General features: G+C 40.6%; 1 protein-coding gene across 19 annotated transcripts in view; it reads left to right on the top strand.

Moving 5' to 3' along the window:
- Positions 1 to 16,561, top strand: part of foxp1b (forkhead box P1b) — a 478,263-nt gene that overhangs the window by 194,022 nt on the left and 267,680 nt on the right. For all 19 annotated transcript variants that reach the window (XR_011962055.1, XM_072582560.1, XM_072582559.1 and 16 more), the window contains one exon: positions 9,440 to 9,621. Coding sequence is in view for 18 of the 19 variants with exons in the window: in XM_072582560.1 (XP_072438661.1) it covers positions 9,451 to 9,621 (171 nt within the window). In the remaining variant the exon portion in view is untranslated. The remainder of the gene's footprint in view (positions 1 to 9,439; positions 9,622 to 16,561) is intronic.

Below are 16,561 nucleotides of genomic sequence, written 5' to 3'. Positions count from 1 at the left end.
ATTTACCAGTTGTCAACAGGCTCAATATGTTTATTCCTCTCTACTGACATCCTTCACTTTGATAACTAAATGAAACTCACGTTTTTGGATATGCTAGAACAAGCTAGCATATATTAAGTAGTTAAAACAGTTGTGACTACAAGCCTGTAAGGTAATGTAATGAAAATAATTAGACTTTTGTATGAAAAATGAGCAAGCATTGAGACTGCCGTACAGATTATCTTTGATCTTAGAGTCATAGAGATTTACAGCATGGAATTAGACCCTTCGGTCCAACTCGTCCATGCCAACCAGATATCCCAACCCAATGTAGTTCCACATGCCAGCATCTGGCCCAAATCCCTCCAAACCCTTCCTATTCATATACCCATCCAGATGCCTTTTAAATGTTGCAATTTTACTAGCCTCCACCACTTCCTGTGGCAGCTCATTCCATACACATACCACCTTCTAAGTGAAAGTCTCTTTTATATCTTTCCCCTCTCATCCTAAAACTACACCCTCTAGTTCTGGACTCCCCACCCCAGAGAAAAGACTTTGTCTATTTACCCTCCCCATATCCCTCATGATTTTGCAAACCTCTATAAGGTCACCCCTCAGCCTCCGAAGCTCCAGGGAAAACAGCCCCAGCCTATTCAACCTCTTCCCATAGCTCAAATCCTCCAACCCTGGCAACATCCTTGTAAATCTTTTCTGAACCCTTTCAAGTTTCACATCTTTCCAATAGGAAGGAGACCAGAATTGCACACAATATTACAACAGCAACCGAACCAATGTCCTGTACAGCTGCAAAATGACCTCCCAACTCCTGTACTCACAGTTTAGTTTGGCTGAGTTTTACCAAATATTTTCCTCCTTTAATATGTAGTGGGAGGAAACAGAAAATAAAAGCTTCTGAGGTCATGATGTGTCATAGGCAAAATAGAGTCTCGTGTCCATAAATATATTGCCATTTTAAATCTCCTGTCTGATTGACTGTCATGTTAACTGCAGTTATAGGGATGGAGCAACAGAGGCTCCTTATCCTTCAAAGCATACCGTGTTAGAACCCTTTCTGAGAGAGTGCCCCTTTGTTTCCTATTGCCCAGTGTAGCCTAATATCTTGCCTTTTTCCTATGTGGGAGCACCACATGTTGGAAATCCTTCAAACAGGTGAGATTGTTAACTTTTATAAAGCAACAGCAAAAGCAAAGGTAGAACAAATATTATATCTGCATTTATTTTTGTGAATAAACCGGGGCTGCAGCTTTTCAAGCAACAACAAATTTACAGTCAAATGATCGCTTCACCCAAGCCACCCAAGTGTCAGTTAAATCCATTGTTTTGCCCAATGCTGCATTGCTATATCATGGTAAAGGTGATACTCTTCCTGGTCGTTGCCTTCCTTCTTGAAGATCACTGTTACTGCCCCAGGGCCTCAGCATCAATCATAACCCTTCTCTGCCTGCTATAATTGTGTAGGGCACAGAAATAAAATATTGTATTACTCCCTCTGGCCTATACACCTTGAGACTGATTCAAGCCATAGAACCTCATTCCAAGAGCCCTATCATCTGCTCCATGATGGCCCTAGTGAGAGGATAGGCTGTTTTGTATCTACAGTCAGCCTCAGTGAGGATGTGCAGTGGAATTTCAAAGTGTAGCCCTTGTCGACCTGCAGCCAATCTTGGAAGTTATCCTGCTCTTGAAATGATGAAGGAGCACAAGGGTTCTCAGTGATATAGGCATTGTGGTAGCTTCCGGGTGGGTGCCTAGTGCAGACTTCAAAGATGTGGCATTGATGACTACAGATGACTTGTATGTTGATGGAATAGAACTTTTTTCTCTTGATGGAGTCAGCTTCTTTATGATATGGCACTTGCAATACAACGCCTGTACAGTCTATAATGCCCTGCACCTGCAGGGAGTCAGCTGTCTTGGCAAAGGCCTCTGCCCGGGGTACAACACTAACATAAATGTGGGGAAATGCGATGAAGAGATCAAATCTAGCATGAATTGTTTTGGTAACAGACTTAGTGCATTTGGGTTTCAGATTGTGAGAGCCCACCCAGTTCTCAGTGGATACTTAGGAGGGGCCAAAAACAGCTGTCACGTGGACAGCCAATAGGATAGGATGGCTCCCCACCTTTTCAAGTCACAGGTCACGCTGCAGCATTATCCTGTAATGGTGTTCTGAGACGTTCACACAGTCTGTCACTGAAACATGCCTTGCATATCTGCAGGAAATGGCATTCAGAGCGATTGACTCTGGGTCTCCTATAATTCCTCTGCATTCTGAGGGGACCACCAGCTGTGTCTTGTTCATGTGGAAGCTATTTGGCAGCCACTGGTGGTGCTACTGGTCCTGGGATTCCTGGAGGATTTGTTCCCCCTCATTTACCCTGCGCCTATGTTGCCCATGGCCTAGTGATGATGAGCCCTATTGTGGTTGGATCTATTGGGAACAATGCCAATGAACCTGTGTGGTGACTATAACAAACAGAACAGGTCCTTAGTAATGTGAGCAGTCCCATTTGCATCACTCACAAATAGCAGTTTACCATAGTCCTCCATGCAGTGGGACATGGATGATTCCAACAAAGAGAGCCATATCTGCCCATGAACCTTTGACATGAGAGGTCTTATTCTGATATATGCTGCACAAATTATGTCACACAAATAGAGTAGGAAATTGTGCATCTGGCAGGATTACTGAGACTGTGTCCCCCTGCATCACCCGAGAAAGTCTGCGTTGATATAAGTGCATGTTGGAAAATATTTAAAGCTCGAGGAGATGTGAAATCTGCTCCATGCCTCAGGGACATCTTTCTCAATTGTGGTCCATAGGTAACACTGTTAAGGTCATCTGTGATCTGCATTCATTCTAACTCTGATTTCTTCTGTGTGAACCCAGAAGATCCACACTGAGACTTCAAAAACTCAGCATCAGGCAGCTGAGAGCGAACTCTGCCTGTCACAACTTCTGCTCAATTTGTATGACCAGTGACATAGTCAAGACTGCTTGCAACCTGGATTTATATCGGTACAGTTGGTCATTGCATGCATTTCACATGTAAGGGATTATGATCTTTAACCTATACTGTGTAAGTGCTGGATTAATGCAATTGCCCCTTGAAGCAGGGCTCACATTGCTCACAAGTACCCACATTCTCGAAAAAAACCCAGCTATTCTGGGTATGGCGAAAGCCATTTTTGATTTCCATTGTGTATTAGCAATTCAGGTGAGGATGGAAGTCACCAAAGTGTATCATAGGCTCAAACTGTCATTTTAGATGATCTCACAAATCTTAATGCTTCTTTCTTCCTCTCACTCCCGTTGAACTTATCAGTTTCAATTTTCTCATGTTCCCAACCCACTCTATTATTTGAATTTTCATCCAGCTTTTCTCCCATGAGCCCCTGTCTCGAATGTAGTTATTCGAAGCATCATGATGTGCTACCCCACACGCTACCGTGGACACCAGGGTATTGGGATCTGTCAATGCTCCCAATCCTCCTGGTGTCCAATGCACTACTGACACTCACCCATTGTACTCTATGCTACTTTCTCCCCACTCCCACCCTCCTCTAGCTTATCTCTCCACGCTTCAGGCTCACTGCCTTTATTCCTGATGAAGGGCTTTTGCCCAAAACATCGATTTCGAAGCTCCTTAGATGCTGTGCTTTTACAGCACCACTAATCCAGAATCCAATCCTTATGTATTGAGTGCTCCTCCCCCCCCACCCCAGTGTAAAAATTAATAACCTCTCTGTGTCCCAATACCAACAATTGACTTTCCCAATTTCCTTTCCACAGCAGTGGCCCTTCATAACTCCCCTTGAGTTTCAGTGGACATTCCCCAAGGACCCACTTTAGCTCACCCTGACTGACCAGGATGGATCTGATTGATGAGGGGCCAGACCACTGTCTGATCTCTGTGAAACTCCTGAATTGACTTACTTCTCATCCCCAGAATGCACCTGCAGGACTGACCATATCTCAATCCTCAGACTGTAATGATATAGAATCCCTGACCCTGTGTGCCCCAAGCAGCCGATTGATTGTGCCCAAGTCCCAGGACTGATATTCAGCAAGTTCTTGATTTAGTGTCAACAGTAGCTTAAAAAAGCAGTCTCACTGGCTTTTATTGAGGCCTACTCCCCGTTGACCGTTGACTTTTGACAAGCAGATTTGGTGGAAACACATGCATGTGAGGGTATGACATTAATATAGCATTGTGCTACACAACGATATATGTGCTCACCACCCCCCCCCCCCCCCCAACTGACCATTGCTGGCAGATGTGACAGGCAATCTGTCTTTGTGTCTCTGCTGGTAGGCAATGCCAGGCAGAAGTACTGCAAGGCTATAAGTTCTGAAAGATGCAACAATGCGCAACAGCAAGACAAGGCAGAGATGCTGTGACCGTCTAAGTGGAACAGAATGAGTCAGTGCTAAGAGGCCTGAGATTCATCCTGCTCTGATGCATTAACAGTGTTGCCATGTGTTGGTAAGTTCGGAATGCATATTGAAGTGGTGAACTGTATCATATGTAACTCAGATATATACCATGCTAATATGGTGAGGCTGCTGCACGTCTAATGCAAACTTCTGTAGGCAGAGGATGCAAGCAGTTGCCCATGGAGTGTGGTTGAAGATGTTGAGGACTGGCCGCCAAGGTGGAGGCTCAGGGAATCATTCAGTGAGCTGGAATCGCCAGGTGCCTGCTTTTCTGTTAATGTTGAAAATTCGCTAGATTCTCTCTGCTGTGTGGGAGAATAAGAAATTGCACATAAATGAGGTATGATTGGTAATAAAAAGATATCGATGCATATCGGCACTCACTTGCAAGATTCTTATCTCATCATTCAAGCTTAGGTGGAAAATGGGATTTGTTTTTCCTGAATGTTGAGAATCCCACTTGCCAATCTTGCCATATTTTCCCAGCTAGCTCACCACTGACCATATATTTCAGGCATTGAGAAAATTCCACCCTTTGCGTTTGATATGCATTCACCAAAGCATTTTGTTTACCAGAAAGTTCACATTAAAGAGCATTTTAAACATTTTTTAAACTCAATGTGCATAGTGTGAAATATAGTTGGTGGAATTTGTCTTGTTTTGTGGTATAATTACTGTATCTCTAAACTTAAACATGTATATTGTGCAACATTGAGCACAGCAGGAATGGAAATCATTCAAACATTGATGGCAATCAGAACACTCAAAGACTTATTACGATATCGCAAGAAAAGGTCATGTATGCCAAATTGCAAAAAGGTAACTGAACAGTTGCATTTTACAGCTCAAATTAGTTGCAAATAGAACAATCCTTTGATGAGGTATGAGTAGAACAGAAATAACTTAATGATATATTTTTCTATGTTTGCCAACAAATTATGAACTGCAGTTCATAATGCAGGACTTGTAGCAAAAATGGTCTCTTTTGGTACAGTTAAAAACTGAATTTGTTTTCCTCAAATCCAGCCTCCTTGTGATATCTCAACACTGCAAGACTGCTATAATAGTTTGAACTACACATTTTCAGTAAGACCATTTTCCCACACGTTGACATTTGATGAAATGATTCAGTTTTGCCTGAAGCACATTGCTCTCCGTGAGTGTGTTTATTTCAAGCCAGTTTAAATGCACACTTAAATCATATTTGTGTCAGACAACTTAAAATGAAAATTCCATATTTAAAAAAAAATGTGTAATCTGTCATGCGCCCTAGCTGTGGCATCCATATTAAGGCTGCAGAAAGTACATGTGAATTAGAACAAAGGAACAGTGGAAGATTTATTTTAAGAAACAGTACATCTGAAGTAAAGAAATAGATCATGTTTCTGGGGTTAGCAATGGGTTGGTAAAGCTAAGTTGTTCATACGAATGATTCTTCCTTGTGAGTAAATAGAATCTTGTGTAAATAAGTTTGTCTGGTCTTTCACTTGACTGGTTTCATGGTGGGCAGCAGCTGATATATGTTAATATACAAAAATCACCACTTGTATAAATGTCAGTGGATGAAAGAAGACTTGACTAGTTGTTTGCCTTAAGTTCTTCCCACTGTTTACTCAAGCCACAATGCATTGCCTCGACCTTGATTCCCTAAGAATGGCCCCTTTCTCCTTCTCAATGTGTTTACATTGTCTTGGTTGAGTGTCACCTACAAAATCTCTCGATTATTTCACCTGGTTAATGTTAAATTGGTCTTGCAAGATGATGTGTTTGTTCATGAACACAAATGCAGGCAGGTTGTTTACTGTAGCTATGGCAGCAATCAGTTATTAAACAAATATACCTCTGTTTACGGGTGTGAGCAGCAGTTTATTCTGTATGGTTGAACAAAACTTAATGTGGTGTTTTGATAAAGCAGAAGGGAGCTTGTCTGTGGAATGCAACTCAAGCAGACTTGGGTTTGCTTTTTTTATCGGAGACTTGAGTGAAGGGGCTAGCAGATAAGCAAACTGTTTAGTTCTCCACTAGATTTCCTTAGAGTGGAATGGTATCTATGCAATTGTTTGCTTTCTTTTCCTTCCCCAACCCCCAATCTACCAGCTAACAAAAAGAGACATAGCTAAACAAGAGGAGCAGAGGCACATTGGGTACATGAGATGGACAGAAAGTGCTTTGTTCAACAAATGCTGACTTAACAGGGCTTTGTCAGAAATGGTGTAGTATTGTGCTTTAAGTGAAAGAGGCAGTTGCAGGTGACTGTTTGCTTAGTTTGTTCCTCGTGGTGTTTGGTAAACAAGTTAGAAACCTCCACAAGGACTCTTTATGTTATTGTACTGAGTGTTGTTGTTGTTGTTTCAGGATATTTGTTGTGCATTTAAACCTGACAGAACCTGTTAAATTGGCAACAGAATGCTACGACAGTTCAAAGATGAGGAAAAAAAACAGACATTGTGACCTTGACGAATCATATGTGTTTGTGAAGCAAGCCCTTTCCCCCTATTAATTAATGCACTTTTGCTCTAGATGAGTATTCAAAGAAAATCACATATTTTTATCTTCAATAATGCTGAAACTCGCATTATGCATTGGAAATGATAAAACATTTATCATTTTTACCAACAGGTAATATACATAATTTATGCTGTTTTAGTGCTACCCTTTTTTGATATTCATGATGGATAACACTTAAGGTTTCTTCTCGATATTGCAGCATGGTATTACACTACAGTAAAATTAATGAGAAGGTAGATTTATGAGTTTCATTTGTTTGTCGATTCAAAAATTAATTGAGTGTTAATTTTAGCTGTTCCTCATCAGAATAGGTACTTAGCATTTGGGCATTATTCTGCATTCATTGTGGGCTACCTTCAGTTTATTGTGGGTCAGTAGTTTTGCATACATTGAAATAGCCTTTAGGCTCATTCTCTTGATTACTTTTTAGCTGCTGTGCATTCGTAAATTTACTCCTCTTTTATAATTGTGAAAATTCATTATGGGGCGGCAGTGCATGTATAATATCAGTACAATGATACATAGTATTTTTAGGCTGCATTACAACCACATTATATTTGGATAATTTTGTTTCTCGTTTACAGATTTAGAAACACTCTTTACTATTTAGCATGTTCTGTCACACAGCATTTGAAATTGTTTTAATTTAGAATCTTTGTCAGTCGGCTTTTATTAGTCCCATTCTGGTTCCAGTGACTGAGCTTCCCACAGGAGTAAGCATGTGATATTATAAATCTGTGTTTAGTTCAATTTTCACTTCCTTTGATGATTAGGCAGAGTGTTTTAAGGGCATTTTTTCTGCTTCATATAAATAATTGATCAGTTAAGTTAATTTATTTCAGCCTGACTTGGTCAGCCTTCATTAACTGTCCTGGAATAAAGTCTCTCTTCTTGTGAGCAGAGCAACTTTCCCAAAAAAAGGTTAACTCATCAAAGCAGAGTTATTGTTGGGTTTGATCACACAAGTACATCACTATCAAGGTGTGAAATGAATTAAAAGCCTGCCAACTGCCAAAGGCAAACTAAAGTTAAGGAGGTGGTACTTCTTTTGTCAGACTGATTAGGTTTTATTTCTTAACTATCAGAAAAATTAAACCCACGTAACCTCCGGCATGTTTTCCATACCCAGTCAATTATCTGTAGTACTTCAAAATACAGATGTACTGATCCAGCAAAAAGCTAGTTTTTCTTAACAGTGATTCTAAAATTGGATATAACTGGATTTAAAGCTGCAGCAAAATTCGAAAGCACTGTCAAAACTCAGCTGGTCTGGCATCATTTGTGGGGAGAAAGCAGAGCTGGTGACTGTTCATCAGCTTCTGATAAAGAGTTACCGGACTAGAAATGTTAACTCTGCTGTATCCCTGTAGGTATTGCAGACTCGCTGAGTTTCGACAGCAATTTTTGTGTTTGCTTCAGACCTTCAGGATCTGCAGTTCTTTGTTTTGTTAAAACTGCAGCACCTATCCTCCAAATCTCCAAAAAGTTATAAAATAATTGTCAGCAAAGAAAGCTCTTCATATTGCTGTTTAACAAGTATGTGATTAGCAGCTAAGCAGAAGGATACTTAAGAGTCAGACCACTGTAGCTATTGGTAACTTGCTATTTTCACACTGAAGATACATTTTGCACTTTCACCTATTTTCCTTTATCACTTGAAGATACTATTTCTTGAAATATATATTTCCATAGACACCACCTGACCCACTGCACTTTGTCCACATGGTCATTCTACATGTGCCAGCCTAGAAGCACATCAGAAAGGTGCAAACTTGGGAAGGGAGGGGTTACATCAGAACTGTATTGAACCAGCCCACGGACAAAATTACATATCTTAAAAAATGCAATAGTATAATGCAACAGGAGTACAATCACGTGGCAAGTCTTGGATATGACAACTACAGCTTCCAAGCCAAATTAACTTTACCAGATTACCAGTATAATGCTGGATTTTATGTTAACGTCACATGATTGTTCACTGGGACATTTTTCCCTCCCTCACTAATTTGAGCAAAAAAGGTCAGCGCAAGGATGAAATAGGTTTCTGCCTTTTTTTGTTCGCGTTAGTTACTAAAGGGAAATGAACCTAATTGACTTTTTTCCTGTATTGTTGAATTTTAATTACGTTGTATAGCACTGACACAAAATAAAGCTAAATTAAACCCGTAGAAATCTTATTCATTTAATTTTATGATTGTTTTAACGCCACCTGTGAAATTAATTCTCACAAAAAATAGTATGATCCAATGAATAGAAAATAATGGTGTGTAGCATTAATTATCTAAAATTTCTAAAATCCATCCAGTGTGACTTTCTAAAATAGATTTTTTTTTGTGTTAGTAATCGAGTAACTGTAAAATCTGTATACAGCAATTTAAAAGAAAGGAATGGCTTTCAGTCACTATCTTTTCACGGTTTTGGCAACTCAGGATCTGAAGATGAAATCTCAGATTACTGTGTTAACAGCTGTTGTTCTGAATTATTTTTCAGGTTTTTGAGTCATGATGCAAGAATCTGGGATTGAGGCAGCAAGCAACGGTTCAGCCAATCAGAACGAAGTTAACAGTGGTAATCACTATCCAGACAGTAGCACAAGGGAAGGGAGATCAAACGGCGACTCATCCTCGATTGAAGTGACTGCTGCTGAATTGGTTCATCTCCAGCAACAACAGGTAAAGTTAATGCTGTGGCTTTTCTTGTTGATCCACTTTTCAGTTTGCCTCAGTCAACATAGATGTGCAGGTTGTTGCTTGAAATAAATGTGCCATAACTTAGAGAATTGCAGTCATGCTGAATTTATTACAGCTGTAGTCACACAAAACCATGGATAAAATTTCAATAACTGCAGGCCACAGTTGAGTAAACAGTTGCACTGAAACTTAATTCCTGTTGACTTTTCCTCATTCTTTGCCAGGGGCAGGTTTGATTCGCTGTGCAAAGACAACAGGGTATAGCTTTGATTAATGTGTAGCATAAAAACAGAATCTGAATTGTTCAAAAAATACTTTTTAAAAAAAATGTTACTTTGTCATCGAAAAGCAGTGATTGCTGCCCCTTTTGGAAATAACAAGAAATCGATATCAGGCTGTGAACTGTGAATTTATGGTGTGCTGTGAATTCCAGATTGTTACCATCATTAGTCCAATTTCTACTCATCACTTTTATTTTAGTCAAAAGTACTTAGAGATTCTTTTTAAAGAAAGAAACTTTTTTCTTTCAAAGTGCTGCAGTGTTAAATGGGGTCTTTCTAAGTGAAGACAAGGCATAGCAGTCATAATCAGTCAGTTTTTTTTTGCCAGTCTTTCTAAGTTTACAGTCACATATTGTATACCTTTTGAAAGGAAAAAGCCAGTTTTTTTCCCTGTCAGAGAAGTTTTCAATGGACATTAAATCATCAGAAAAGAAGTTGCAACAGTTTTAACATTGTAAGCAGCGCAATTTTGCTTCATACTAACTCACAAGACTGAAGCAAGACTTCGCAGATTCAAGAAAGTAAAAGGCTAAATTTTATTTCTCGTGTCAGGAAGCCCTTCACACAGAGTGATCAGCAGATGAAGTGAGCTTGAAGGTATGGCGGGGGCAGTGAAAATGTTCAGAATTACTTTTGCAGGGGACAGGATGTTTTTTTTTCTTGGGTGGATGAGATCTTCTGGGTTAAAGAATGTTCCTTATTTGAACTTGTGAACAAAGCAAGGCCATGGATCATCAGAATTTTGAGAGAAATATCTTGAGTATATGAATCTGCATGATGACACAAATTAATTAATTGAAATTCTTCATTCATCCTCCACACTGTTGTATGGGATATATATATGTACGCACATGGATAGAGCTGGATTTTGTTAGGCTTCCCATCTTCCCCACGTGCTCCTCTCCCCACCCCACACAAAATCCTAATGGCTGCCTGCAGAAAGTCAACACTGGGACCAGTCAGATTGGCTGGCGGATCTGTAGCTGACCAACTCCAGTGGTGGAACTTTTATTTTAGTCATTCACAGGATGAGATGTTATTGGCTCGGCCAGTACTTATGGCCCATCCCTAATTTCCCAGAGAGCAGCAAAGAGTTGACCACATTGTGGTGGCTCTGGAGTCATAATGTATGGCCAGACCAAGTAAGGACAATGGTTTCCTTCCCTAAAGGATGTCAATGACCCAGATGGGTCTTTCCAACTATCAACAATGGTTTCATGATCATCATTAGACTCTTAATTCCAGATTTTTAAATTAGATTCAAATTCCACCACCTGCCATCATGGGGTTTGAACTCACATCCCCAGAGAATTACCTGGGTCTCTGGACAAGGAGGAACCTGTGTAGATTTGGTGTCAGGGTTCTCAGGGAAGGATTTAGGTTCAAGAGAGTTAAAGAGGTGGAATGACATTTTTGTGTGCCGGTATCCTTGATGGTCTGGAAGCTTACAAAGGGGCCTCATCCCTCCACTTGTCTATACCAGACTACACAGCTGAAGCTGCCAGATAAAATGCTGGTGGTGATGGAATATGGCCCTTAATTTGTCATTAGTCAATTAATAGGTTCAAGGGTGGGCACGTTGTTCAGCACCCAGCCCCATCTCTGTAAAATCTCAGAAAATGTAGGGCTATATGAGAAAGTGAAGGGACGACCCATACTGGATATGATGTAACCCCATCACATCGGTTTTTGGGGAAGCATACAATCTAGCCTTTCATTTCACTATTATCATGAAAGAAGATTGATACTTCCTGGCGCTGCCACAGTGAAGCTTAAATTTTGTCAAAGGACGTTGATCCTGATAGCCATTTTGACAAGGGTATGTTGTACAGTATTCTGATACTTTGTATATGGAAAATTGTTTTGTCCCACATATGTACCTTATTTCACCTCACTTTATTTGACTAGTAATATGGTTTGGTTAATGTTTCAGTAGGCACTCTGGAAATAGTAACCATGTTTGATTCAGTTCAGAATGCCTGATCAACATATAATTCAAAAGGGATTTAATTGATAGTGACTATAAAGACCTTGAAAGATCAGAAAATTGCTACCATTTTTATTTAGTGGAGGAGTTTAAAGGGTTGTATTTTCTACCTAGATTTCTTTAGCATTTGTATCCATAAATATATTCACATCTTTTGAGTGTATGCCTAATATTGTTACTGTTTCTGTGGAAATCTTCTTTTAGTCTTGGCAGTTGAATTTAAGATGCTTTAGAAAGCTGAGAAATGTCGATGATATGGGAGGGAATATATGCTTTGGGATTGTGGAGATAGTGCTCATAAAATCCTGTCACAAGAAAGAATACTCTGAATAGATTTAACCTGATTTCATTAGAATTATTAAAGTGAGCAGTGGGAATGAATATAGACCAGAAACTAGTGCAAGAAGACCCTAGATTTATTTGGAATGTAATCATGGTACTGCCTGTGAAAACTGCCACAAGAGGGCCACAGAGAAGGGGCTTCATTCTGGTTCAGATACAGAAGATCTTAGTGATGTAGACGGTATTGCCAAATCCTCTCATAGTCATGGCATCAAGCAGCCAGTCTCATAAGACAGTTATGTATACCTCTTTTTGCAAAGGTACAGGAACATTTAAGAGGTATGATCATACTATTTTTATTTCAGCTTCTTGCTGAAAGTAGACGTGGATTTGTTCTGCAATGCTTTTGTATATGGCACCTTGCTCATATCAGTGTTCTATGTAAAATAAACACAGGTATTTTGCAATTGCTAGCATTTGTTGACAAATAGCGCTGAGTAGACTATATTCAAATGTTGGTAAAGTACACGTCTGATGGATCTGAAGTGTACTTGAGCTGGTACAGTACTTTTATTAATAGAACAGTATAATAGAATTAATATAACAGTATTAATAGAACAGTTTTGTGTAGAACAGTATAATACTGGTGTTGTACATGCTGGTTTACCCTGATGTATTCTTACAGGGCCGAAGAAAAGAAGTGTATGCAGCTGCTTGGGAGCTGCTAAATGGTAGAGAATTTCTTGCTTTGTGAACCAGCATTTTCTTTCACACAGGGGTACTAAATTCAATTTGGTTGTGTTGACCTGATCCAAATCCATTCTGCTAGTACTTGGAAGTTCTTTCTATTCAAAATAGCAGTGAGTTTATTAACACCTATCCAGTTCACACAACATTGCTTGGCAATTGGTAGATAGATTTGGTGCAAAAACAGAAGTTGCTGGAAAAGCTCAGTAGGCCTGGCAGCATCTGTGAAGAGAAATCAATGGTAACATTTCAGGTCTGGTAACCTTTCCTCAGAACTGTTCAGAGGAACATCAATTCTGAGGGAGTGCCACTGGACCCTAAACGCTAGCTCTGATTTCTCTTCCCAGATGCTGAGCTTTACCAGCAACTCCCATTTTTATTTCTGATTCACAGCATCCACAGTTCTTTATTTGGATAGATTTGGTAGTTGGGTGAGGGGTGTACGTGGTGAAATGAAAATGTGTTTCAGTTTTTAGCATGAGTTATCCCATGGCGCCAATGGTCAGGACTTCCAAGAGATCTAAAGATCTGCATCATTGCTTATATGGCCAATTTTTAAAAAAGTTAGAGATTTTGTGAACCAGTTAGTTTACCTTTGCAAAAGGTAGAAACCCTTTTTTAAAACTTTTTCTTAAAGTTGAGGAATGGATTACAATGAAGGCTATTCATTATGTGGGGGGGGGAGTGGGGTGGTGTAGTGATTGTTATGAGGTTAGCCAGGTGGACCTCGTAGAAGATGAGTTTCCTGATTGGGGCTGTTAACCTGGTCCAATCAGGGAGCCCTGGCTGACAGAAAAAAAGAGTCAGAGGTTCTGTTCATTCCATGAGTTGGCTCCAACTAAGCTGGATCAGTGTCAGGAGCTTTCCATGTGAAAATAAAGGGCAACTTGGTGATGGGATATCTGCCTCTATGAAGTTATTTCAGTGATGATGAGAGAAAAGCACATTCCTGATGAAATTCACTTGCAACAGTTTTCCTTGATTTGGAGTAAATTTCTGGCATCATGGCATTGTTTGGAAGGCTTGACTCGTTTGATTCTGCTGTTGAAGACTGGGCGCAGCAAGTGGAAAGAATGCGTTATTTTTTCCGGGCAAATGACATTGGTGCAGATGAAATGCAGTGAGTAATTCTCTTGACAGCTTGGGGACCCGCAGCTTTTTCAGTTATAAGTAACCTAACTTTCCCTGAGGCACCAGATAATAAAACCTATCAAGAGTTGACAGATTTAGTTAAGGAATATTCCAGTCCCAAGCCTCCTCTGATACTAAGATACGATCGGTTTAACTCGATAATTCACGAAACTTGGGGAGCTGTATTGGAATTTTTTACTTGGTTAAGATGACTGTGACATTGGCATAACCCTTAATGAGATGCTGAGAGACCATTTGGTATTTGCGATTAATGATATAACCATGCAAAAGCGCTTACTAGCTGAAGTCCGACTGAACTTCAAACAGGCATCACAACTGGCTTTATCATTGGAAAATGCAACAAGTGGAGCATGTGGAAGTAGACACTCTTGCCAATCCGACTGAACTTGGGGAACACCACTTGAGTGAAATCAATTGTATAGCCTCACTCGGGTCATAACCTGAACAGAGGGACACCAGGTCAGCCCACAGCAAAACCCCAAAACAAAACCAAACTTTGGCCAAGCAGTTCAAAATTTTCTGCAGGATCCTGTTGGCAAGCCATTGTGGTTGCTGCCAGTATGCGGACAGCAAACGAGTCCCACTAGACCTTAATTGAGTAAAAGAACTCATAGGCAGGTATCAAGGAGAGTGCACGCCCTGGAAAATACACCTTCATCTGTCTCAGAACAGTTAAATTGCTGAGCAATATCCAAACCAGACCCCAATCCAAATAAATGTCTGGTTAAGTGGTCACTTGGTTCTATTTGAGGTCGATGCTGGTGCAGTCATTTCAGTGAACGCAGAACCAGTCTTTAACAAAATTTGCTTTGGGCTCCAATCCTTAAGTTGAGGCACGACCATGGCTTGACTGAGAACCTGTATGGGGAACAGATTAAGAGTACAACTTCAATTCTGGTCTCTTATGAGACGCACATGGTTCAATTACAACTGATTGTAGTAAATGGCTCGGGCCCAAGCTTGATGAGGCAAAATTGGTTAAGAAAGATTCACCTAGATTGGCTTAACAATCCTGATGGCTGCCTGACTGAAGTCCTAATTAAATACCCGGAAGTCTTGTAGGAAAGTCTCGGGAAATGAAGGGAGCCAAGGCCATCTTGCATGTTGGCTGGGAAGCAATCCAATGATTCTGCAAGGCCTGCCCAGTATCATTTGCCTGACAGGCAAAAACAGGCAGAAATCAGAAGGCTGGAAAATGAAGGTATCATCAAACCAGTCCAGTTTGTGGAATGGGCAGCACTTGAGGCATGCGTGCTTGCAATTGCGGTTAGATGAGGATTTCCCCAAAGCTTGCTACAATTAATCAACATAAGGGTTTGTGCCAAAACTGCTATTTGGGGGTATCATTAGCCTGTGCAATGTTTCAGAGGACGATGGAGAACATTTCACAAAGTCTACCCAAGGAGGACATGTTAATAGCAGGGAAGACCAATAAGGAGCACTTACAGAATTTGGACATAATGATTAGATGCATCTCCCAGGCAAGTGTGTGCCTCAGAGGAGCGTGTGTTCCACACACCCCAAATGACCTACTTGGGCTACAGAGTTGACAAGGTCACATTACTCCCATTGGAAGATAAACTGAGGGCAATCAAAGGTGCCCTGGCTCCCACATTTGTACTGGAGCTTAGGTCTTTCCATGGGCTAGTGAATTATTGCGCAAAGTTCATACATAACCTGGCCTCCAGCTTGGCATGTTGAATCAACTCTTAAAAAGGGTCAGAGAGTCATAGAGATGTACAGCATGGAAACAGACTCTTTAGTCCAACTCATCCATGCTGACCAGGTGTTCCAACCTTATGTAGTCCCATTTGCCAGCACCTGGCCCATATCCCTCTAAACCTTTCCTATTCATAGACCCATCCAGATGTTTTTGAAATGTTGCAATTGTACCACCCTCCACCACTTCCTCTGGCAGCTCGTTCCATATACACACCACCCTCTGCGTGAAAAGGTTGCCCCTTAGGTCTCTTTTATATCTTTCTCCCCCTCACTCTAAACCTATGTCCTCTAGTTCTGGACTCCCCCTCTCCATGTCCTGCATAATTTTCTAAACCTCTATAAGGTCACCCTTCAGCCTCTGTTGCTCCAGGAAAACAGCCCCAGCCTGGTCAGCCTCTCGCTATAGCTCAAACCCTCCAACCCTGGCAACATCCTTGTAAATCTTTTCTGAACCTTTTCAAATTTCACAACAACTTTCCGATAGGAAGGAGACCAGAATTGCGCACGATATTCCAACAGTGGCCTAACCAATGTCCTGTACAGCCACAACATGACCTCCCAACTCCAACACTCAATACTCTAACCAATAAGTATACCAAAAGCCTTCTTCACTATACTATCCACCTGCGACTCTACTTTCAAGGAGCAGACTTGGAAATATTCAGGTAGCCAAGCCATACTTTCAGGGAAGTGAAGAAACAGCTATCATCCTCTAAGATGTTGATATACTGTAATCCCAAACAAGAACTGA

Source organism: Chiloscyllium punctatum, chromosome 12 (assembly GCF_047496795.1).
Source record: "Chiloscyllium punctatum isolate Juve2018m chromosome 12, sChiPun1.3, whole genome shotgun sequence".
Taxonomy (NCBI): domain Eukaryota; kingdom Metazoa; phylum Chordata; class Chondrichthyes; order Orectolobiformes; family Hemiscylliidae; genus Chiloscyllium; species Chiloscyllium punctatum.
The sequence above is the reverse complement of the archived record's forward strand: the minus strand, read 5'-3'. Positions and strand labels throughout refer to the sequence as shown.